This window comes from Seriola dumerili, unplaced genomic scaffold (assembly GCF_002260705.1).
Source record: "Seriola dumerili isolate Sdu_G_001 unplaced genomic scaffold, Sdu_1.0 BDQW01000050.1, whole genome shotgun sequence".
NCBI classification, from domain to species: domain Eukaryota; kingdom Metazoa; phylum Chordata; class Actinopteri; order Carangiformes; family Carangidae; genus Seriola; species Seriola dumerili.
In genome coordinates, this window is record NW_019174305.1 from 1,748,447 (window position 1) to 1,773,667 (window position 25,221).

General features: G+C 41.7%; 2 protein-coding genes and 1 long non-coding RNA gene across 3 annotated transcripts; all 3 read left to right on the forward strand.

Moving 5' to 3' along the window:
- Positions 1–532: 532 nt before the first annotated feature.
- asna1 (arsA arsenite transporter, ATP-binding, homolog 1 (bacterial)) lies at positions 533–4,962 on the forward strand. Its single transcript, XM_022739956.1, has 7 exons — positions 533–734; positions 1,775–1,922; positions 2,767–2,915; positions 3,033–3,183; positions 3,399–3,506; positions 3,770–3,967; positions 4,107–4,962. The coding sequence occupies exons 1-7, from the start codon at positions 592–594 to the stop codon at positions 4,233–4,235; spliced, it is 1,026 nt and encodes a 341-aa protein (XP_022595677.1). The 5' UTR covers positions 533–591; the 3' UTR covers positions 4,236–4,962.
- Positions 4,963–6,973: 2,011 nt separating this feature from the next.
- Positions 6,974–12,956, forward strand: LOC111217892 (bestrophin-2-like). Its single transcript, XM_022739913.1, has 9 exons — positions 6,974–7,125; positions 7,216–7,310; positions 7,990–8,223; positions 8,927–9,081; positions 9,269–9,346; positions 11,104–11,256; positions 11,371–11,451; positions 11,775–11,929; positions 12,182–12,956. Exons 1-9 carry the CDS (start codon positions 6,974–6,976, stop codon positions 12,954–12,956), a joined length of 1,878 nt encoding a protein of 625 aa, XP_022595634.1.
- A 4,491-nt stretch (positions 12,957–17,447) lies between these two features.
- LOC111217950 lies at positions 17,448–20,785 on the forward strand. The gene is made up of 3 exons (XR_002664967.1): positions 17,448–17,567; positions 17,676–17,706; positions 20,298–20,785. It is a non-coding gene; the product is annotated as an uncharacterized LOC111217950 (long non-coding RNA).
- Positions 20,786–25,221: the final 4,436 nt, after the last annotated feature.

The window sequence follows — 25,221 nt, forward strand, 5'->3', positions numbered from 1 at the left end:
TTTATGTGACAAGAAGTGTTTTGTTTTGTCTGAAATCATCTCTAGCCAAGTAAAGATGTTTAAGGTGTTGCAGAAATAAAAATCATATGACATTAATAAAGTATAGCTTGGAGCTGAGATGATGATTTTTTTTATTTATTTGATGTCTACTTAATCTTTATTGCTTGACATGAGTGCTTGGTCTCAAAAGCACTGAAATAGTTGTAAATTATCACACACTTGTTTATATGTCCTTTGATGGTTTTATTTGAAGTAAATGTAAAGATCACTAAAAGAGTGAATTAACTCCTTTGACCTACTACTACCATCTGGGTTTTGAAACGTTCTCTGTGTTTCCCACTCTGGCCCCACCTCTAATAGTGGTAGAAGTACCTGTTTGGAGGTAGATTGTCATAAACGCTGACACGCTAGCATCGTGAGGACACACCTTTCACACCGACCACAAAACTACTTGTGTTCCAATTCGCCCTATATTTCAATATCAGCCCAGTGACATAGTCAGGTATAGTTAGCCAAAACTCCGAGGATCAGTGAAGGCAGCAGTGTCGGCACATCCCACCTGAGCTGTACGTTACAGTGTACACAGACAAGATGGCAGCTTCATTGGAAGACGAATTTGAAGATGCGCCTGATGTGGAGCCGTTAGAACCAACCCTGAAGAATATTATCGAGCAGAAGTCTTTGAAATGGATATTTGTTGGTGGAAAGGGTGGTGTTGGTAAAACGACATGTAGGTAAGTTGAAGGGAAAGGCTCGTTTGCCTGCTGGTCTTGACTAACGCCGCTAGCTAACACAGCTGTCTGAGATTAGCCGTCACTAGAAGTTGCCGTGGATCACAGTCAGTAAACGAATAATATGTGTTGTTTTTCCATAACGAGAATCTAATGAGCGTTAGGTCACCATCTTCAGACGCGCTAACGTTAAAATATAATTAGCATTGCCGTTACATTTTAAGTCAATAAGGCTAAGCTAAGTGTCAATTTGCCGGCTAGTTGAATGCCGTCTAGCACTGTCACTAGCTAACGTTAGCCAGCTGACACATGGATTCATGGCTCTCTCTTAGGCAGTGTGATAATCACAGTGCAGGCTGGTATTGACAGCCTGCTCATCCCCACATTTCTTCCCACATTTACCGGGAGAACATTCGACCTTGTGTAGGGTAATTTAGCGGTATCTTGTATCTAAGCTAGGTAAATGGACAACTGCCCTGGGGTAAATAATACATTACCTAGCTATCTTGCTATGACGTTAACTTTCAAGGTTGAAGACACTGATTGATGCTTTTAATATCATTAGGAATATATAGTCAAATGCAGATCGGTGTTAAGTAAGCACCGAAGGAGTTAGTGCTAGGTAAACCCCCATAATGTCAAATATAGTATGGTATTTTACCTGGTTGATAACGTCACTTCATTATTAACTATGACAGTAAGTGTTGTCAGACTGATTTCCACACATAAAGGTTTAAGCGTCATGTAAGGCATGGTGGATATGATGGCATTGTTTAAATGTCACTAGAACCATTATCAAAATGTATGACTTAACTTGCTAAGGTTACTGCAGCTTCAAAGGCCAGGAAAAGAGAACAGTCAAGGTGCATAACAATATTACCATAACAAAAAAGTTTCAGAGAATTCAGTCTTACTTCTTGTTATCAGTGCTACATATTTAACCTACTGCCAAGCTGTCTGTGGGAGTGTTGATGACATGAAGTGTTCTTGTGAAACACTTGCAACACTGTTTGACCTGTCTCTCCTTCGTGTCATCTGTTAAGCTGTAGTTTGGCTGTCCAGCTGGCTGCAGTCAGGGAGAGCGTCCTCATCATCTCCACAGATCCTGCCCATAACATTTCTGATGCTTTTGACCAGAAGTTCTCAAAGGTGCCTACGAAGGTCAAGGGCTATGACAACCTCTTTGCAATGGTGAGTCAACTTGCAAACAGGAAACCCTGAGAAAGGGATTTTACAAAGGAATATATCACAGAAAGAATAAGATGTGTAAATTGTATGTACACGTGGGGTGGTAGAGTAATGAAATTTGTGCAGAAGGTAAAAGAACAGTAGCAATAGAGAAAGCTACAGCATTAAGAAAGACTGATCTATTACTCACTCAAACCACAAGTTACTGAAACATTTGATTTTGTTAAATAGCCTGATTTAAATCAGTACTGTGGCAAAAACAATTTCCTTTTTTTAACAAAATAGGACATTCTTCCAGGAAACATTTTGACTCCTCATTGCAGAAGCCAGACCACAGGTGTTGCTAATGACATCAACAATGGCTCTGTTGTGTTCAAGCGCCCCAGTAAACCATGATAGTGTGACAGTGAGCCAGCATGCACAATACCAGGACCCTGAAACTGAAGTAGCTAAACAGAACTGATCATTAACTTTATTACTTACACCTTTGATTATTTTCCAATGTGGCACGTCAAGATGTCTCTTTGTATTAACATTTTACTTTTTGCTGTATTTCAAAAGTCTCCTAAAATTAGTCTGACAAGTGGGTAGAACTACAGCAACATCTGAAAACAAAGTGTTTCTTTATGCTGTTTTTGGAAAGTTAAGCTAAGTGCATGAGATCACTATCTCTTCAGTGTCATGAGGGTGGTCAGTTCCGCAGCTAGGTCTCAGAAGCACAAACCATTTTTTGTAACAGAGACACCAGAGGCTCTGAAAATATTTGCAGTTTGTAATGTGTGTGTGTGTGTGTGTGTGTGTGTGTGTGTGTGTGTGTGTGTGTGTGTGTGTGTGTGTGAGAGTACAGGAGATTGACCCAAGCCTGGGTGTGGCAGAGCTGCCGGATGAGTTCTTTGAGGAGGACAACATGCTCAGCATGGGCAAAAAGATGATGCAGGAGGCCATGAGTGCCTTCCCTGGCATCGACGAGGCCATGAGCTACGCAGAGGTCATGAGGTCTGATCAATACAAAGCCAAAGCACATTTTATTACAAATAGTACTGATCCACAACTGCATTTACCTTTTACTGTATAAAGTTATACTAACAGCACTATTTTCTCCCTGTGCCTCAGGTTAGTGAAAGGAATGAACTTCTCAGTGGTGGTCTTCGACACTGCCCCCACTGGCCACACGCTGCGGCTGCTTAACTTCCCCACCATTGTGGAGCGTGGACTTGGCCGCCTCATGCAGATCAAGAACCAGATCAGCCCTTTCATCTCCCAGGTGAGGTCATTTACCAATTTTTCTGTTAGTCAGGGTGTCCAGTTAATCCACATAACTGCTGCTGAGCTTTGAATGGAAAGAAAACATAAAGTTCATGTTTTAAATGCAAGGTAGTTTTCTGATTAATTTTTTTGGAACCTGTACATCAGATCTTGTGCGTGGTTGAACCCCCTGTATATTGTATAACTTCTCTCTGCTTCTCTCATCGTTTGCAGATGTGTAACATGCTCGGCCTGGGTGACATGAACGCAGACCAGCTTGCTTCTAAGCTTGAAGAGACCCTGCCAGTCATCCGCTCCGTCAGTGAGCAGTTCAAAGACCCTGTAAGTCACACAAATACAACACTGTATATAAAACAATCACATTACTGTGTCTTCAGGATAACAAGTGTTAGTGCAGTTGCTTTTATGTTGTTATTTACATTTCAACTTGTCCATACTGTGCCTTCCAATGCTGAAACTAGCTCTCACATAGATGTTTTGTAGATAAAAAAAAAAATCATTTTATTTTTGCATTTAGAACAACTCAGCACAAATTAGTAGTTTTAAAAGCTCTCTGTATATGTGTTGTTTCTCACATCCATCAGGAACAGACCACCTTCATCTGTGTGTGTATCGCTGAGTTCCTCTCCCTGTATGAGACAGAGCGTCTGATCCAGGAGCTGGCCAAGTGCCGCATTGACACACACAACATCATCGTCAACCAACTTGTTTTCCCTGACACAGAGAGACCGTGTAAAATGTGTGAAGCCCGCCATAAAATTCAGTCCAAGTATTTAGATCAGGTACGAGTGTTTTTCAATTTTTACAACACAGCTGCGTCATTGAAACCAAAATAATAATAATAACATTGATCATATTGAAAATATTTGCTGTTAAATGTCACGTTATTGTCCTCATTCATGGCCTGTCCTCTCGCTACAGATGGAGGATCTTTATGAAGATTTCCACATAGTCAAGTTGCCGCTGCTGCCCCATGAAGTTCGAGGTGCCGACAAGGTCAACACGTTCTCAAAGCAACTTCTGGAACCCTACAAACCCCCAAACAAGTGATCTCCCTCCCTGCAGGACTTCCCCACCTGCCCCCCTCTACAGACCACACCTCTATCTACAGTCTGAACTCACCTCCTCTGAGCCCCCCTCCCCAGCCAGCCTCAAACCCCACAATAACAGCCTCAAGATGATCCACTCAGTCCTCAGCCCGTCATCCAAAGCAGAGCACTTCTACGGCAAGACACGCCTTTAATGAAGGGGAGCTGATGAAACCACAAACACACATATACATATTCTGCTATATTAGAGATAAGACGGTGCAGATTTGTGCTGCCTTACTCTCACTCTTTGTCTTCATTATCCTCTGTGTGGCAGTTGTACTATTCCCACTTAAAGCATTTAACTTTTTCTCCCCTCCTCCTCCATCTTACACAGTTTCCAGCCTCAGTTGTAAAAAAACAAGTGTTTCCGGTGACGGTGCTGTGTAGTGCATAATTCAGATGGTTGATGTTAATGCCTTGTTTATTCTGTGTGGTTTGGTGGCAGTGTCTATTCTCCAGTTTGTCTTTTTGACTAAAATTTCAAACAAACCCATCGCTCACACATTGGGAATTTCCATCCAAATTTTTTTTTTTTTTTTTTTTACAGATTCAGGGTGTGACGGCAGGGCAGTGAAAAACAAAAAAAAACACACTATCAAAGAATATGGCCTGTGGTCTTTAGTTATCCTGACTCTTGACCAAGACCATCCTTGTTATTGCAATAAATAAAACCGAAGCAGTCAAAAGTGTGTGTTTTACCATTTGTCAAATCCTCAGACTTCACCTTTCCATTTGATTATGGTGTAAATGCAGTTACGCAATGTCAATGAGATTTTGAATCGAGTCAAATTAGGAGCTTTATATCCTCTATGGCTACATTATTGTTTGAACTGGACAGTCATACATATAATAGGCCTCTGCAGTAGCTTGAGGTTGTTCATGGATGGAGTCAGCACCAGTTTTTAGAGGATAAGGAAAAACATGATGAGATTCTTAATGTTTTAGCATCTGGAAGCGAAAAGAGTTTGTTATCGACAGTGCTGAACTCCTGGTACAAGTTCCCGCTCAGTGCTCATGAAGCTCATCTAATGCTCCTCTCTGTTAAACGTGTCCACCATGTTTACTGAGAACTAAAGCCTATGGGAACACTATCGAAAGACATTAGTCATTAGCCTTATTTAGTGCATTGTTAATTAAAATTATATTGAATGTTGCTTGATCAAATGTTGAACCAGTGAATGGTGAGTAAAGCATCCTTGCCCTGGTCATTGAAGACTGGCCTCTGATTGGCTGGCTTGATGCTTGTTTCCCTACATTTCCCAACAGAGAGAAATAGAAGACAGATTAATACATCCCCCAAGCAAGAGCATAGTCCCTCCTCACTGTTACTGAATGCTTTGGAGTCAATAAGAAGCTGTTTTCTATCAATTTTAAATTATGTTGCAAGTGTTAATTAAAACAAACTTGCCTCAGATGAGAGTCTGCTGTGGTCATTCTTTTGATCTCTGGTTCATCCATCTGTTAATTGGAGAGGACTGAAGCTAATTTTCTTGCCCAGCCTGCAGATTACCTCTGACAGAACATGGAGCCCCATTTAACCTTGAGCAAAGCAGAGCAGGAGAAACAAACAATTATTTTATTTTTTTTTGTAAAATATAAGATTCTTATTAGAAAAAGGTGCAAAAGCTCAAAATACCCTTTGTGGCACTAAAGTGTCATCTCTGCTTAAAATATCACCCGTAAATTATTTATAGTCTGTTAAATCAAAGTATTTCCTCTCAGAAAAAAAATCTGTCCTGGTGGGGAACTGCATTTGGAACAAGTGGGATTATCACACCCCACTGGGATTTTTTATCTTGTTACAAGAAAAAGTCAGTCTGAGAGACGCAGTGACATAAAACGCTTTTATTGTGAGGTAATCTGTTTGTTATTTAAGCCGCAACAAGTAGTAATTACAGACCTGTAACCGGGGAAATTGGTTGTTGTTTTCATATCACTTAACACGAAAGTTTGCCATGGTCCACTTGCTCCTGTTTCATAATTCCCTGCTGTACTGTACGGTCCTGTGCGCTCCTTGTGCCCCGGCGCTGCGGCCTGTCGCTTGCGGTCCATCACCGAACCGCGCTTTCCCGGTCGGGGGCCGCGCTAACGAGCTCCTCCTCCTCATTTTGGGGATTTACCCCGGGGCGCGCTGACCACTGGACGCACCGAGGAAGCTCCAAGGATTACTGCCATGCCGCCGACCCAGCCCCGAGTTAACCGAGCTGACGCCAGGGGATATCAGGGTTATGAGCTCTTTGAAAAAAAGCACCAGTGGCAAACTCAGAGAGCGGCACAGAGGAGACTATACTGCTAAGTGAAAATATGAATTCACTTCTTCAGTGGTGCCAATTACGCACAGGGATGCGCTGAGCAACTGGCACATTCATCCAGAAAAACAGCTACAAAAGGTAAGGAGAAGCTTTTTTTTTTTCCAAGATAAAATACATTAGCAGTAAGTTTTTATCCTGCTCAATTGGATTCCCGCCACAGCCTCATTGGAACATACTTTACCTGGGTATCAAATAAGATGAGCAGAGAGTTGTTTAGTGTTATCACTGTTATACAGCAGACTGATTGACCATCTCTTCACGGCCTCTGACCAGCCTGAACCTGTTACACGAGCACGTTCGGTCCCAGTGCAGGTGTAACTACACAGGTGATGCTTTCTGTCACGCAGCTCTTTTATCGTGAGGACCTGTGATCTGGCTGTCCCCAATGACTGTCACCTACACGGCCAGAGTTGCAAACGCCCGATTCTGTGGCTTCTCCAAGCTGCTTTTGATGTGGAAAGGCAGCATCTACAAGGTGCTGTACAAAGAGTTCCTGACTTTCTTCGCCATGTACACAGCCATCAGCATCACTTACAGGTGAGGCAGCAGCTTCGGGGAAACACTGGCAACTGAGAAATATCTGTGTTTTGACTTACACATCATTTTCTATCATTTTTGCCATTTTAGATTTTTCCTCTATGATGACCAGAAGAGGTATTTTGAAAAACTGGCAATTTATTGCAACCACTATGCCAGTCTCATCCCTATGTCCTTTGTACTGGGTAAGCTTTAATGATGTTCTTGTCAACTTTGAGATAACAGAGGAGAGGACAGTGTTTGAGCTGCAGTACGTACCAGTTCAGGGAGATCAGGGTACATGACAAAATAATTTACATGACAACGTATCAGAGGATCCTCAGTTCAAGACCCCTGTTTGATAGGTTTATAGTTTAGAGGCACATATACATGACTGTTATTGTCTAGGAGATATAAATATATGTACTGTAACATTCCAATTTAATGATTTGAATATTGACTATTATTGACTATTGAGAGCAAAATATACTGGACATTATTTCTATGAATATGTGATACCAACACGCCATTCTCACAGGCTCAGTCATTTCATCTTTTTTTTCATATATTTTTTAATTCCTTCTTTTCTTTTTTTCTTCATGCATGTACATCAGCTAAAACACTTTCACATATATACAGCATGTTATAAGGTTAAGGTCAAGGTTATCTGACAATATTGGCTCTCTAATGAATAAGTTGGGCTCCATAGTACAATTTATGTAAGAAAAAACACTTTGTTATATTGCTGGAGGTTCCTGATGCCACATTTAAGATGACCTGATGGTTTCTAGACTTCACCAGAGAACCCAGAAAACTATCTGTAGCCCTTCCTTCCAGGTCTGATCTACATCTCCACCTGTGTGTCCTCTCCACTGCTGATTCCAGGTTTCTACGTGACCCTGGTGGTGAACAGGTGGTGGAGCCAGTACACCAGCATCCCTCTCCCCGACAGGCTCATGTGCGTCCTGTCCGGCGGCCTCCAGGGGAGCGACGAGCGAGGCCGCCTGCTGAGACGCACCATGATGCGCTACGCCAGCCTGTCGGCCCTGCTCATCCTCCGCTCTGTCAGCACGGCTGTCTTCAAACGCTTCCCCACCATGGACCATGTGGTGGAGGCTGGTGAGTAGGTACCTATACGACATCCACTGTGATTTAGCAGGGAGTCAGGCAGGATCTTAAACAATTATCCACAGCAGATTGAAATGATCATAACTTGAAATAAAGTGATAAACGTACTCTTCAAATACACAATCAGTAATTATTATTTACAGAGGTTTATGCGCCTGGTTGACCACTGTATTGTTCACACTGTATTCAGGAAGTGACAGGAAGTGTTATAGTCGGAGTGATTTGATCAGTCACATGCACTTCTTGAACGTGTATTGTTTCCTCTTCTGTACATTCTCTACACCAGAGAGCACAGGAGAAATCACAAGGACAGGCACATCCTGAAATTCACAACTGATAAAGGAAGTTATCACACGCCTCTAACAAGATCTCAAGACACTGGTGTAGCAGTGCTCTGGTCTGTGGAGTAAACATAGTGCAGTTTTTGATGGGATCAAAACTGTAAAAAAAAAATTTTCACAAGCTGTTATCTAACTGATAAAGCTATGATGTCATTTCCACAACACAGAGGTTGTTCTCACTCACTATACAGTATAATAACTTGTTAGAAAATGTGACCCAGAGAAAAGTTCAAGCAACCACAGGCGAAATCACACAGAGAGCTGATCTCTTGTTCCTCTGTCCTTGAGCCAAATTTTACACGAGGAATAAATGCATCTGAGGCATGAGCTTTTTGTGTCTGCTGTCTGTGCAGGATTTATGACGAGAGAGGAACGAAAGAAGTTCGAGGGTCTCCACTCCCCTTATAACAAATACTGGATCCCCTGCGTGTGGTTCACCAACCTGGCTGCTGTGGCCCGCTGCGAGGGCAGGATCAAAGACGATCACACATTCAAATTGCTGCTGGAGGTGCACCATTACACACACACACACACACACACACACACACACACACACACCGATGAGCAGGAATTACAGCTCCTGTGTTTTGACAAAGACTCAGTTTTGGATGTATATTCACGCAGACATGGAGACAGAAGAGTCAGGACTAATGCTGGAACGTGACCTCACTAAGTCTCTTTTTGTGCGTCGACAGGAGCTGAATGGGTTCAGAGGGAAGTGCAGCATGTTGTTTCATTATGACATGATCAGTGTCCCCCTGGTCTACACTCAGGTAGGTGCCATGTTGCCTGACTTTGCTATACACACTGCATTTGATGACACTCAGACTGCTTGTTTTTATCTTTCCCTTGAGGCTTTCATATTTTACTTGGCATTTTGTTAATTTTATACTTTGGTCCTAAAGATTGAAAGTTTGTTGCAGGCGATGGAGAGTGTGTGTTTATACTCAAAGCTGATTTCCTAAAAGGACATGCATGTATTGATACACTGACCCCATCTAACATTAATATTAAACTATATGGAATTGGAATTGTATTTCGCCCACATGGTACATTAGCTTCCTTTAATGTGAATTCACAGTGATAGTGATAACTGTCACCATTTAAAGTTGCTCAACACAGAAACACCTACACGTCCTGACTGGGTGAAAAATAAAAGTTTATATTATGTGCCATTGGTTTAGGATTATTTCAACTCTGGAGATACTGGAGTATCATGTTGTTGTTTTTCACATCAGTGTGCTAGCTGCTATGGCTCTAAATACTACAGTTCCCAAGGGCCTTAGTGGCAATAGTATATGGTATAAATTCAGAGTCCAGCCAATAATTGATTGAAGCAGCTGACTGTCAGTGCAGGCTCCAACATTTGAAAGTTCAGATAAAGACATTTAGAAATGTTCTAGTAGGAAAACCTCAGGTGTAAATAATAAAATGAATTATGGCTGAGTTCCATTTAGCTGCTTGAGTTTCAGGATCCTGGTGTTGTTCATGCTGCTCACTGTCGCACTGTCATGGCCGACTACTGGGACACTGGGCCATTGCAGTTGTTATTAGTAAGACCTTTTCTGTCTGATGTGGAAGAGGAGTATTGGATGTTTCTTACTGCAGTGCTTCTCTTCTAACGTTTTACATACACAGTCTTGTACCTTTGACTTTTTTCAGCAAGCACAGGCCTTTTCATGGCATGTTGACTCGTATGAGCGGAGCAAACGACAACTTTAATGTTGTTACTAATGACATAAATGGAGTACAGCCCTAATTAAGATTATTACCTATATGCAAATGTAATATAAGTACATTTGCCTATATTGAATGTTCATATATGAAATATATCTACATATAAAATAAAAACATATATGTAAAAAATATATATGAAACCTTTTAGAAATTGGAACAATTGTATATATTGACATATACATATATGTATATTTATGTATATGTGCTTATATTGTAAACATATGCCTGTCAATATACGTTGATATTATAGAGACCATTTCCAGAATGGGAAGATAGACATGTTTAAAATTAATAAGAATTAATAAGAAAAACGTGTATAAGCATATAGAGTTTTTGGTGTATCTTGTTTTAATAAAATTGAAAATATACATATAGTTTTTTTTTTTTAATAAATGTACATATACAAATATTATTATGGGTATTTCATATATGTTATAAACTTATATTAGATGAGCAGTGCGAGGAACGTTATTTTTACTGGTTACTATTGTTTCATACTGAAATTTACTCTGTTAAAAACTATCCTGACAAAGTGATGAGCCACATTTCAAAAGTACTTTTTATTAACCCCCTGCGTGACACTTTGGTTCATGCTGCCAGGTGTGTTGTCAGTCAGCGATTTAAAATACAATACAAGATTATCGGTCTGGTTTTCAAACAGTAATACAATCTTATTTGCATCCAGCAGAGTCCGACTGCAGTTTGCTGTCTGCATGAAATATCACTTAAAATCAATGTCATTTAAAAAGATAGACAAGCGTGACGTGTTCATATAACGTCATCCGTCCCACAGGTGGTGACTTTGGCCGTGTACAGTTTCTTCCTGGTGTGTCTAATTGGTCGTCAGTTCCTGGACCCCAGTCAAGGTTATCCAGGTCATGACCTTGACCTCTACGTGCCCATCTTCACTCTGCTACAGTTCTTCTTTTACGCAGGGTGGCTCAAGGTCAGACGAAAAGGGTCACACACCATTTGTTCGCTTTTGACGCTTGAGCATGATGTAAATTTTTTAACATGATGTCTATAATCGGCTTGTTGAATTTTCTTTTCTGTCCTGAAGGTTGCAGAGCAGCTGATCAACCCGTTTGGAGAAGATGACGATGACTTTGAGACTAACTGGCTGATAGACAGAAATTTTCAGGTTTCTTGATGCTCTCTCTTTTTCTTAATTTGTCACCCCCCTGTTTCTGAGGAGGAAAATGTATGATCCCATATAGGGCCATGTTATTAAATACTGCTTCACCAGGGTCTCCTATTTTAACTTGACCACATCTTGTGGCAGTCAGACAGCTATAATGAGCCTCAGTAAGGCAACTAAAAACAGGTTGCAACCAGTGATCATGACGTCATGTGTTTTCATCTATCTTTTAAATGAATTCTCATCCATTTTCTACTGTGGACACTTCATCAGTGTGTGTGTGTGTGTGTGTGTGTGTGTGTGTGTGTGTGCATTTCACTCTACAGGTGTCCATGATGGCAGTGGATGAGATGTATGGAGATCTGCCGATGATGGAGAGAGACCGCTACTGGAATGACTCCAACCCCCGGCCACCCTACACCGCTGCCACTCTCTTTGTCCTCCGCAAACCGTCCTTCCAGGGGTCCACTTTTGACATGGCGTAAGTTTTTGGGTTTTACCTTCTCATTGTACGTGTGACTCGTTGAATGTGACACTTTCAGTTTGAATTGCCCAACTGGTGTGAGAAAATCTGGGTGATGAAAATGAAAGTGTTCTGCCTTATTTCACAAAGTAGTTAGAACTGAAAAAGTTAGATCAGAGAAAAAAGAAAAAAAAACCCACCAAACACGAGAGGTGAAAGTTTGGTATTTTCAGGCAACTGCTCATAAATCACCATCACATCTCTTGACAGGATCCCTAAGGAGGAGATGCACTTCCAGCCTCTGGAGGACATTGCTGAGAACTTGGAGGAGTCAGGCAGTCGTCACCCCAACATGGCCCTTTTCAACCGCCTCCTTAACGCAGCGCCGTCCCCCACTGGCCTCATGGGAGGGGCTCTTCGCCGCACCTCAGCCCAGCTCCAGAGGCTACGCCACTCTCCCAGCATTGACCAATGCACCAGTGATGATGACGACGATGAAAGTTGTAAGATAGGCAAAGGGGGGTCTCTACCATCAGGGCTGGGGCAGGAAACCCAGAGCACTGTGTGCAGTTTTAGGGAAGAGAAGAGCGCCAGAACACCTCTGCTGGAGATTCAGTTTGGGGCAGAACAGGAGAGGCGAGGGGGGCACCCCGCTATCAGTGAGAAGAAGGAGGGGAAGAGTGATGCAGAGTGGCAGATGAGGGAGGAGGGAGCGAAAGCAGAAAGTACAAGCTGGGAGACCCAAGCTCCAGTGTCACTGCTTCCCCCTCCTCCCAGCCAGTCCTCCAAAGAGACGTCCACTCGACCAGCGTCTGTCACTCCCATCGCCTCCGATCACCCCTCTGCCTTCCTGTTTCACCCCGCTGCCCACTCCAGTCTGGAGCACTGCAGCTCCCAGCCAGCTATCAACCACAACAGAGTCGTGCCCACTGTACCCAAACCTTCCTTCGGTGGAAACAATATGTCCTTCCTCACTGTGCCATCTTACAATGAACCCCAGCGTTTCCGCAGCGTGAGCATGGGGTCAGAGCTCACTGGATCTTAGGTTCCCATGAGTTTTTGACTGTTTGAAACTGTAATGCTTGATTAAGTGCACGCTTTCAAGTGAGTGATTAGTCATAGCTATGGAAGTTTGCTTCCACTTTTACTTTGAGTCTACAACACCTTTGGGGCCATACGATGACCAGTTTTTGGAAATAACATTGTTGATACAGAAACCTATAGCTCGCTGTATTTCCAAAGTAACCCCCCACCCCACCCCCTCTCACCTCACTGACAGTGTTCAACTTCAACACATCATCTGGGACCTTGGAGGAAAGTCTGATATTTGAAGGAAGAAACCTTAAGTCTGATATTAGATTGAAGGAACCTTAAAGCAAAATTTGGGAGGATTCATTAACGTGTGTGTGTAAACACAATTATCTATTTAATATCTGTGCATTCAGACATTAGGCTACATGTTTGTGCTAAGCTAGGCTAAATCAGTTTCATCACATGTTTAGCCTAGGTTAGAACAGGGACAAGAGGCAGCTTGCCTCTATTAAAAAAGGAGAAAAACAAACCTTCACTGACTCCAAAATTGTCTTATTTACAGGTTTTATTTTGGTAGCTAGGAAACAAGTCACCAGTGCATCCAAGACTCACCTGGGTTTAGTTGTGAAAGTCTACAATGCCACAGACTTCACTGTTAGACGGGACTTTGGTGTCATGAGGCAGTTAGCTAAGTAAAAAAACTAGCTGCTCATTAAAATAATGGTGTTTTACTTATACATATGTTAAATACAGAAAATACAACATAATATAACAGCATTAAGGTTGTTGCAGGGCACCTTTGACAGAACATAATTAGCTGTTTCTGCTTTCAGCCTTTGTGCAAAGCTAAGCAAGTCAAAGTTACCTGGGTACAAAGGAGATGAAACTGAAAATGTGTGTGGTTAAAGTTCTGGTTTTTCAGTTATCTGCACATTTGATAGTGTAGAATATAGATTCCCTGTTGCTACTAAAGTCTTTGCTCCTATTTCAGCTTTAGCCGAAGTTTGAACAGAAAATGGTGCTAAAAAGATAAAATGGGTTCTCTCTGTTTCTCTGTTCATTTTATTCACCCTGATTATTGAAGAAAAACCTGTAAATAGAATGATTTGTAATGCATTATGTTGTGTATGTTTAAAAAAACTAATTTAAACAAATATTGAATGAAATGACACTATTCTTAGTTTCAGGAATAGTAATTTGTTTTGCATTATTTCTAAAGGAAATTGTATCTTACCTGCAAAAAATAAATTTATAAATATGATACAATGAGGAATAGAGCATCTGGTGATTATTTACAAGCACAGATTCAGTTATAACACAAATAAAAACAGTCATCTATGACACTATTTGGTTTTTACAGCAAGTTCCTAATGTCGCTTCAGTACCAACAACGGCCAGGCGGGGGTGACAGCAGCAAACCAAACAGACCACATACAGTGAGAACCTTAGTCAGTGAAAATTCACACCTTCTTCCATAATCTCGGTCTCCATCCTGCCGATGAGTGGGCTGCACTCCTCTATTTCTCTCTGCAGATGAGGCCTCCTACCTGGGCTGCAGCCGGGGGGGAGAGCACTCTCCTGGCCTGGGTGGACTGCCTCTGCTTGGCCAGGAAAGACTGAGCTCCAGAGTCCTCACACAGACTGTGCTGCTGCAGGGCAGAGGACTGCAGGAGGCACAAAACAACTTTCATCTGTTAGTGGAAACACTTTAATATTAACATTCAGGCCTGTTAACAGCCTAGTATCACTGATTAAAAAAAGGTACTAAATTGTGTCTAACACCTTAGACCAATATCCGCTTAAAGTAAGTAAACAAACAACATTTTGAACACCCAATAAAATACAACTGAAAGGAGCACATGGGCAACACAGTTAATATAAGACCAGTGCTCAACCCCCATAAGCAACTTGGTTGTGGGAAACCAGCGAGGGATGATGTGAATCTCTGTGTACAGCCCTGGTGAATCTCCTAGTTTGTAGATACGTTGTTTATCAGAGCAGACATGTGGCTGTCCACATCCTCTCCCCTCAGAACACAACAGGTCATATCACATCAGATTGGGAAGAAAAAAGGGTGTGCACAAAAAGTCACCGGAAAAATCCGCACTTATCTCAAAGTGGGAAATTTAATGCATAGCTGTGTGTAAAGGGTTCAAAAGTAGAGTAAAGACAAAATTCAAAGTAAAGCGTTACATATATATTCAGACTACGCAAACACATTTATGACAAAGGCAGCACACTATCACAGAAACTATCAGATATTGTTTCATCAATGCAACCACTCCTCTACAGCGTTTGATTCTGTTTATTCCCTAACGATTTAGAAAGAGCATTTCACCGTACGATGCAACGTACAGGTGATGTTATTCATAAACTGTACTTAATGGAAACTGACTGACAGCTTTAAGGGATACAGTTATTGGGATTCTCACCATGCTTTTCCAGGCTGTGAGGATCAGTGTCTCCTCTTGTTCCTGTCTAGACCGGGTAGAGTCCTGTGACATTTGAAAAGTCATCAAGTGTTTCACCAGGTCAGTTTAGCACAGTGAAACGACATGTCCAACACAAACAATACAGCACTCCGGGGTCTGGACAGACATTAACTCACCTCTGGGGAAAGTGTCGTCATGGCATCAAACGGTCTGACATCCTTGTTGGTGGTCATTATTTGAACTATATCTCAGCACAGACAAAGCCAACCAAAGAAATGCGTGCGTGATTGAGCGACTTGTTCATCAGCAGCCCCCCGACCTGCCCCGTCTGTCTGCAGCCCAGTGCTGCTCTTGGCTGTATTTTGCAGCGGAGGCCCTGGTTTTGTTGTAGGGCAGATAGAACAATATGGAGAGGTGCTGCAGGCTTAAGTGCTCTAGCTCCTCGCCACAGTCAAAGATGCCATCCTGCTGACTCGGGCACATTCACTGTTTGACAGTCAGTCATCAGGCTGGGGATTAGTAGGTGAGCACCATCACACAATGCAATTAGCTTGACAATAGATATGGCTTCATGTTGAAAAGTTGGAGCATAGGAGCTTTGAAATCATGTTTGTTGCCCCGGTGATCAGAAAAAAAAAAAACATTCATTGATGGTGTGCAGAAGAGAATAAGAAGAAATTCTGTCTTTTCTTGTCTCATCGTGGCACTCTAATGTTTTCACTCATGGATGGATCCATGAGTTAGTGTGCATGTTTGTCTGTTTAACTGAGTCATTACCAGTTTCACTGACCCAGAAATTCTGTAGTTCCCCTAATTATCACTTGACCAGCATCAAAGGCCAGCAGTATCAGCACATCAGGCAAGATCAAGCAACAGAGAAAAAGTCTGGCTACTTAAGGCTAGTTGTCTACCAGAGCTCTTTTTTTCCTCTCCCAGAGTCTTTGCAAAGGTCAACCGATTCAGGTCTTTGCATTGGCTTCACGGGAAATGGAGTTCATGTTTTTGTCATTAAGTGTGAAAACACAAATGTGGGGGAGGATTTCAAAGAACTGTGTGTGTGTGTGTGTGTGTGTGTCTGTGTGTGTGTGTGTGTGTGTGTGTTTGGGTATGTGTCCCTGTTTCTCTGGAACCAGGAGTACTGAGGTCAGCAGGCAGGCTTACTGAAACTCTCTAATTCAAGACTCAAATCTGCTCTGCAGTTACTTCAGAATGATATGACAACATTAACCACATGGTAATGTGTGTTTGCAAGTGTATGTGTGTGTGCGTGTGCGTGTCTGTGTTTGCAAGCGTGTGTGTGTGTGTGTGTGTGTGTGTGTGTGTTTGTGTGTACATGTGTGTTTTGTACATTTTACATATTATGCTGACTGCATGCATTTGCCACTGTAGACTTTCAGCTTGTGAGTCTCTGTGGAAAAGAAATATACTCCTGAAATGGAAAAAATGTGGAAGAAACAGAGCAGAGAAAAAAATGTGGGAAGAAGAGAAACTTTCACAGACAAGTTTCTTGGAATTTGCCTCATCTGAAACCTGCAAATGTTTACTTTGTTATGAAAGAGATGCAGATCACAAGGCCACAACAGACGCGCACAGTTCTACAGATTCCTGTTAGTTAGCAGGGCCTGAACATCTGCTGTGAAAGTTTCCTCCTACTGCTGCAGTTTCTGAGCTGAGAGATTTCTGCTTCATCACAATCAGTTTCCTTGCATCAGTTCGTCCTCCCATTAATCAAGCTTGATAGATTTTTAGAATGCTCATAAATACCCAATAACTAGAGGAGAAGGCAGGTTTTTATTACGTCTTATTACATAATATTTTACTGGTTATGATAACACTGGACTCACAAAGGTAACTGATCTTGGAACTCAACAGCCTCACTATAATGAAATCCATTGGAGCAAGAAACATGCACAGTCAGACAATCATTCAGGTTTGAACACACCTAAGGTTTGGCCAAATCTTCTCAACCAAGTGAACACACCTGAGATGCAGTGGCGATCCTAGACTCTGGGGGACCCATGCATTTGCCTGGTTTGCCTCCCCTGACGGGGGGCCTTTGCTGAGATGTCAGTTATAACCTTTAACGGCACAGGAAAATTCTTTGTGTGTGTGTGTGTGTGTGTGTGTGTGTACAGTGGCTCAAGGTTGTCGTACTTTGGACTTGACTGGCAGATTACAGACGGACGGTTATGGTAATAATTCCACCGGTTCTCTGTTATTTCAAATAAATGTCTGACTAACCCGAGGGGGGTTGTTTATAACCTTTCTGATCATCTGACTGTTTGTGTTTCTTTCTTTAGTGATGTCGCGGAAATCTCATCGACCGACTTGGTGAGTACAATGTTATTATTGCGAATGGAGACATTGACCCAAAGTATGAAAATATGTATGAAACCAGAGTTTCCCGTTAAATTGGTTGTCAGTGTCACAAAAGACAAATAGATAATCAGTGCTAATGGATAATAGAGAGCATTGCTACACTTAAAGACAGCTTAAAAATATGTCATTAAAATATGATTTCCAGAAGTCCTGACGGCTGGTTTTAAGGCTCAGTTTCTGAATACAGGCTGTGTGCATTTTCTCACTGAGGCTTTGATACTTTCACAGTATTAATATAGAAGCTAGACCTGCTTTGTAATCAAACAACACATGGACATCTACCTTTATACTATATGAGACCTTTAACCATGATGTGTATGACGTGGGGTGTTGGGGAAAGTGAGAATATTGTACTATTAAAAACAGACACTGAACAACAAAATGATAGCAAAACATTCGCAGTCCTTAAACTTAAGAACAACAGAAAAATACAAAGAGACATCCTTGTTAAACACAATGAAAAAAAACAGCTGTAGTTAAAGATAAACTCACACAGTAAAGACACATAAAATCAATCATTAATATGACTGCAACAATATTTGTATTGATTTGTTTTCTGAGCGAAATACACACTCACATACACTGTTTACAACCTTGGTTTTGTTTGTATGTTATGCAATATTGGGATCTAATGCGCTTTTCCAACTGAGTAAACAGACATGTGATTCCAGTCAGTGTTTATTGTACCATCTCTAACCCTGTACTTTCACATTTGTTTTTGTCTGGTGTGTGTGTGTGTGTGTGTGTGTGTGTGTGTGTGTGTGTGTGTGTGTGTGTGTGTGTGTATGTGTGTGTTTCAGGCACTCCCTGTCTTACACACCCTGCCTTATGAAAAAGTACTGTGCATAAGGACCTGTCTGTCTGGTTCTCTGCGGCTGTGTGTGTGTGTGTGTGTGTGTGTGTCTATCAGGCCTGTCTGTTACAGACTGGTCCTCTCTCTGTGTGTCTCACACACATACAGTATCTTTTCGGCTGTCCATTGTACTAACTTTGCTTAAACAAGAGCAGTTTATCAGTGTTGTCTGACCCAGAATGAATCAATTGTTTGTTAATGGTCTGTCAGACAGATGATGTTATCAAGATAGATAGCAGCACAAAGACTTGTTTCTGGAGGCTGGTGAAGTGTGCTAGATAACACATTTCCTAATCATCTTTTTCATCTTTACATAAAGGAACAGTTCAACATTTTGGAAAATACACTTATATTAAGAAGAAAGATACCACTTTCTTGTCTCTATGTTAAATATGAAGTTACAGCAGGCAGATGGTTAGCTTAGCTTAGCATAAGGACTGGAAACAGGTTGAAACAGCCTTGCTCTGCCCAAATGTTAAAAAAAAACCAACACGTCACGTCTTGTTTGTTTAACCTGTACAAAACCTGAAGAATAACTCGAATTACCACCTCATGGTTGTCTGCCTCCACCAATAGTTTCAGGTTACATCCCTGTTTTATCCACAGTCATATAAAATATTTACCATTTGTGTGAAATTTTATTATAATTCTTGTGTAAAGTCTTGAGTAATGGCTGAAGTGTTTTGTGAGGTCACACTGACCTTGACCTTTGACCACCTTAATATAATCAGTTCGTCCTTGAGTCCAAGTCAATCTTGGTGCCAAATTTGACGTGCTGTGGGACGTACGTACGTACAGACGGACAGACAGGCCACCCTGAAAACATAATGCCTCTGGCTCTGGCTGTCGCCGGCGTGGAGGCATAAAAAACAAGAGTGGGGTTACGAGCCGGCCTTAATGTCACCAGACAACCAGCAGGCCCAACAGGAATTCACTGCTTTGAGTCATGGCAAATAATGTCAGTAAAAACACAAATTACATCGTATAGATACGTTGTATGGATAAACTATTGATAAAAAATATATTGATAAGCAAGTGCTGGTAGGTGGATGTTGTTACTCTTGGACAGAGCCAGGCTAGCTGTTTCCCTGTTTACAGTCCTTATACTAAGCTAAACTGAGGTAAGCTAAACTAAACTAAACTAAACTAAGCTAAGCTAAGCTAAGAGAGTCCTGGCTCCAGTCTCATACTGAACAGACAGATATGAGAGTAGTGTTGATCTTCTCATGTAACTCTTGGCAAGAAAGCAAAAATTCCTAAAATGCTGAACTATTTCTTTAATTGTCTCTTGGTCACTTTTTCTAATTTCACATAAGACTCTCAATCACTTTGACAAGTGTGTGGTAATTCAAGTCTGTGTTTACACATATTATTATCTGGTTTCATACAAACAGTGACAATTATATTTAACCACAGCAGTTGCCAAAGTGGTCCAGGAGTCAAGTGGGATCAAGTTTCCTCATATTCAACTTAACTGTGATTTACTCTCTAAACATATGTACAATATGTACATCTAAGGACTGTTCTGTTCTGTTATTCACTCTGCTGGCATCAGCTCACAGTTATATAATTCTGTACCAAGTTATATTTAACAGCAACAATCTTCTCAGATGTGCTTCCAAAGGATCATTTTTAAAAATCTAATTAAATGGGGGCCATGGTCTAATGCGGATCTTTATTTTTTTGGCAGGAGGTGATCTGGGGGTGGAGGTGAAGAGTCTTTGATATGAAAAGGCTTGAAAACCTGTGCACACACTGTGTTCATTGTAGAGTGATTAGTTAAGTTCTGATCAGTTATAAATGCTGGATTCCCAACACGTGTCTGTTTTCAGTGTGTTACAAAGTGAGGAGTGTTGACACTTGAGTGTCACAGAGCGGTAGACATGCCGGCCCGCTGTCTGTTCGTCCACCAGCCGCCACCTGCAGCAGCAGCCTCACAGCTTCCTCTGCCCGGCCACACCACTGTTTATGTCTGGACTGCAGCCCTCAGCAGAGGCCAGCGGAGGAGGATCTCTGAAAACATCGCCACAGTCAGAAGTTATTATCTATGTCAACCTGAGGATGTTATTATTTCTGAGGGTGAGGTTGACAACTTCAGAGATGGGAAGGATTTTTCTACCTCAAAATTGACTCCAAAGGATGATTTCCTGTGTCATAAAGAGCCAGTCTGATATCAAAGAACCATTCTCATGTTTTTTTTCCTGCCAATTAATCCAAATCGCCTACATTATGTTTGATTATTATTCAAAATGTTTCTTTTTTATTTAGACATTGGTTTCAGTTACATTACAATATAAAAATATTTTATTTAGTTTAAAAAAAAAAAAAAGATTTTCACACCACTAAAAATGATTCTTTGTTCCAGACGTTTGAATCACTGTCCACATCTCTGATTTGTTCAGCAATTCAGATTTAGTGAAATGATAATTCAATACTAGTGAATTAACAGGGACACTGTTTCTTGTCTTTAAAGTTGCTGTGAACCAAGAGACTGATGAAGTATAGATGCTGGACTTTCCTTAAACCCACCAACAGGGAGGGACAGTTTTGCAAAGAGTCCCTGCTGGTCACATGACTAGAATGTCATTTTCATAAAAATGGAGCACTAAATGTTCACAGTGACACCTGTTTTATACTTCCTTATTTTCTTGTTTGTTTGTTTTTTTGTCTTTATTTGAAGGAACAGTTCAACATCTTGGGAGGTTCACTTCTCTTGCTGAGATTTAGATGGGACAATATTTAGGCTACCACTCTCTTTATCTCTCCATATTCAGCTAAATGAATAGTTCCACGTTTTGGAAAATACGCGTATTTGCTGTTTTTTTCACAATCTACATGTTGATATGTATATGATGTTTTGGAAGATAGTCATCAGTAATGTACAATGCCTTTGATTGTAGTAGTTGTAGTTGAAGTGGTAACAGCTAGCATGGCCTTGTAAAGTAGAGCATGTTGGGAAATCCAGCAGCTGCAGGGTTGCACATCTGCACTAAGAGCAGATGGAGGAGGAAGGGAAGGGTAGGGAGTGATGTGGGGTGTGGGACAGCAAACAAGTGCACTCGAGGGCTGAGGGGTGACTAGTTAAGGACCGACTCCTGACCTCTCCTCCTCCTCCTCCTTCTCCTCCCTTTATTCCTCTTCTCTCGCCTGCTCCCGTGTCACCCCTGGGCTCCCTGATGGATCCTGACAGTAACTGCTGTCCTCCGTCCCCTAACTCATCACCCCCACCCATCCATACCCCACCTCCAACCCCCTTCCCCCTCTCTCCTTCAGTCTGCCCCCTTGCTCTTGCCTGTTCAGTGCTGACCATGGTGACCTCGCTTTGGAAGTTGTCGTCTTGCGGCTTGGCTCTGAGGCTCTTGGGAGGCAAAATGTCTGAGCCTGGCTGTCAAAAGCACATCCGGGATGTGATCCGCCACCCATCCATGACTATTAATCTCTTTCTCAATGCTACAGGCAAATCAGTGCATGTCACTGAAAAACAAAATGGAGTTACTGCATGTATCAATACTTGTCTCATGACTTGACTGAAATGAAACAGAAGGGAAATTTTTACGTCCGTTTGACACCTGTGTTCAGACAACGGTTGCACAACGTATCGCAAGTCAAATTATCACCACGTCAGTCACTTTTTTTTAAATAGGGTGTGGCATTGAGTTTGACACACACACATACACGTACACATGCACGTACTTGTTCCCACTTCCTGTTGTGCAATTTCATAAACTACCAATATGAAGGCTGAACTTGTTGAACTGGATTGAAGATGGCAGGTAATCAGCCCAGAAGCCCCGACATGGAAATAAAACTGGGACAAACTCTGCGCACAAGCACAGACACACACACACACACACACACACACACACACACACACACACACACACACACACACACACACACACACACACACACACACACACACACACACACACACACCCCGCACGCACACACACACACACACACACACACACACACACACACACACACACACACACACACACACATACACACACAAACACAAACACACACACACAAACACAAACACAAACACACACACACACACTACGTTGACATGGGTCAGTAATGATGAAGTAAACTTTATAAAACAGCAGATGAGAGAGAGGAGAAAGTGGAGGATGTCATCTTTCGGTGGGGACATGTATTATTCATGCTGTCAGCGGACACATTGGTGAAGTCACAGGAGTGTAAGTAATAGTGTGTGTCACATAAATCAACAGCAGTGATGACCTCATTTTACCGCATAACTCCCTTCGCCCACACACTCTTTAAGGAGCTCCAGATGCATGAGGATGCAAACACATACACACACACACACACACACACACACACACACACACACACACACACACACACATACACCTTAGAAATGTGAACACTTATGTTTGCGTTTTTTTTTCTTTGTGCACAATAAAGAAGTAGAATAATAATGTTGATAAACTATGATAATAGCAGGGAGTAACCCTGTACACTTTCCAACCCTAGAATTACACCAGAGCAATCTTTGCTTCTCTCTGTTTCTATCTCAAACACACACACAGTATTATTATCATATCATTAGTATTATTAGTCTCATTAGAAGATTGATACCACTGTGTGGTAAACTACTAGTGATGCACGGATAAGCTATGAAATAATATATAATGTATGAGTAAATTTGATTTACATTCTATGTGAACATATTTTAAGCTGCATTTTTCATCAGGCATGAATTAGACTGTATTTAAATTGCTGAACTCATTATATTTTATAATTTATGTTGGCCAGCGGCCAAACATTATGAGCTTTTAAATTGTTTGTGTCCAGGAAGTAGCAGAGACTTTTTAGACGATTTTAATGTCAGACTATTTTCAGGTTATTTTGGAAATACCTGTTGCCATTTTCCTTTTTACAGCCATTTGATGTTATATGTTACCATATCATCATGTGTAATATCCATGCAGCAACCTCTGGGGCTGAAAAATGAACCTCTTTGACCATTTCTTATTTGGTGGGACTTAGGGGAGTCAAGCACTGCCAAGATGGTGACAGTACAGCAGCCCACTCTGAGCTTCGAAACTGCTCTTCACAAACCTGTGGGTGACATCATGAAGCATACGTCCATCTTTGGATACAGTCCATGGTAATATCCCACAGAGAAATAATGGTAGTGTGAGATTGGCTGCAAGTCTTTAAATCATGGAAAATAATTTGTTCAGGTGAGTGGTGGGTGGATTATTTATACATACAGTAGATACAGATGACATCAGAGCTGATCCACACATTGCTAGAAACTACAGCCAACACCCAGTTAGCTTAGTTTAGCACAAAGACTAGGAACAAGTGGTAACACCTAGCTTGGTTGGGAGCAGTGACTTCCTGGTGTATGTTTTTTTTCTTCAATTGAAATTTTAATCTGAAATATAACTAGAGTATAACTGCCCGATAAATTAAAAATATATAAAAATATTTCTGTTTGAAATTGGGATCTAATTATGAAATACCATTCAACGAAAATGGCTAAAAGTTGTACTTGAGTAAATGTACTTATTTACTTACATACACACACACACACACACACACACACACAACACACCCCACACACACACACACACACACACACACACACACACACACACACACACACACACAATCACCAACACACACACACACACACAATCACACACACACACACACAATCACACACACACACACACACACACACACACTGCATGCTGTGTTCAGCTGTTGTTGTCTGAGAGCTCATGCAGGTGTTGTACCTGGCAGCGAAGCCACCACACCTGGCTGGAACTGCAGACAACCACATGGCAGTAAACTCTCTTTCACACACACACAGGCATGAGTGTACAGGGCAAAACACACACCCACACACAACCACACACTCACTTGTAGCCACTGATCAGAAGATAACTGCGGCGCAAGTCATTCCCATTGTCAAAACAGAGACACACACAGACAGACAGACAGACAGACAGTGAGGCAGCAAGAAAGACAGATGTTCTCTCCATGAAATAAGAAATCTACTGTGGTGTTCTCTCTCCTTCCCAAGAAAAAAAAAAGTGGAGAGCGTCATTTTCCCATGGACTCACAGCCACACACAAACAGAACTAATCTGGTAACAAAATACAGACGTGTCTGGTCTGCCCTGTGGTGAAGGCCTTAAAATATACTCAGCAGCTATTAAACACGTTTCCTTCTTTTCAGCTGCACAAAGAAAAATGTCTTATGATCGCAAATATGTCTTCAATGATTTATTTTTAAATGTTTCCAAATCTCTCTCCCCATCTTTCTGAGAGACAATGGGACAGGTTCTCTCCCGATTCCTCGCCTCAGGCCAACCTGAATCCAGGACGGGATGTCAACAATTTCCCAAGCCTTTATTTTCCGTCTCCATTCGTGGCAGTTCTTGTCTTGTCTTGCTGCCTGTTGTTTTGCTGCTCAGGAGCCTTGAGAGGTGATCTCATCTGTGTCTTGCTCCTCAGCCCCCGCTCCCAAGACAACATTGTATTTATCTGACCGAAATAGCCACCTCAGGCTGGAAAAACCCTAGTCAAGACAAACAGAAATAGGCCAAGAGTTTCCAAGGAAGGCAGTCT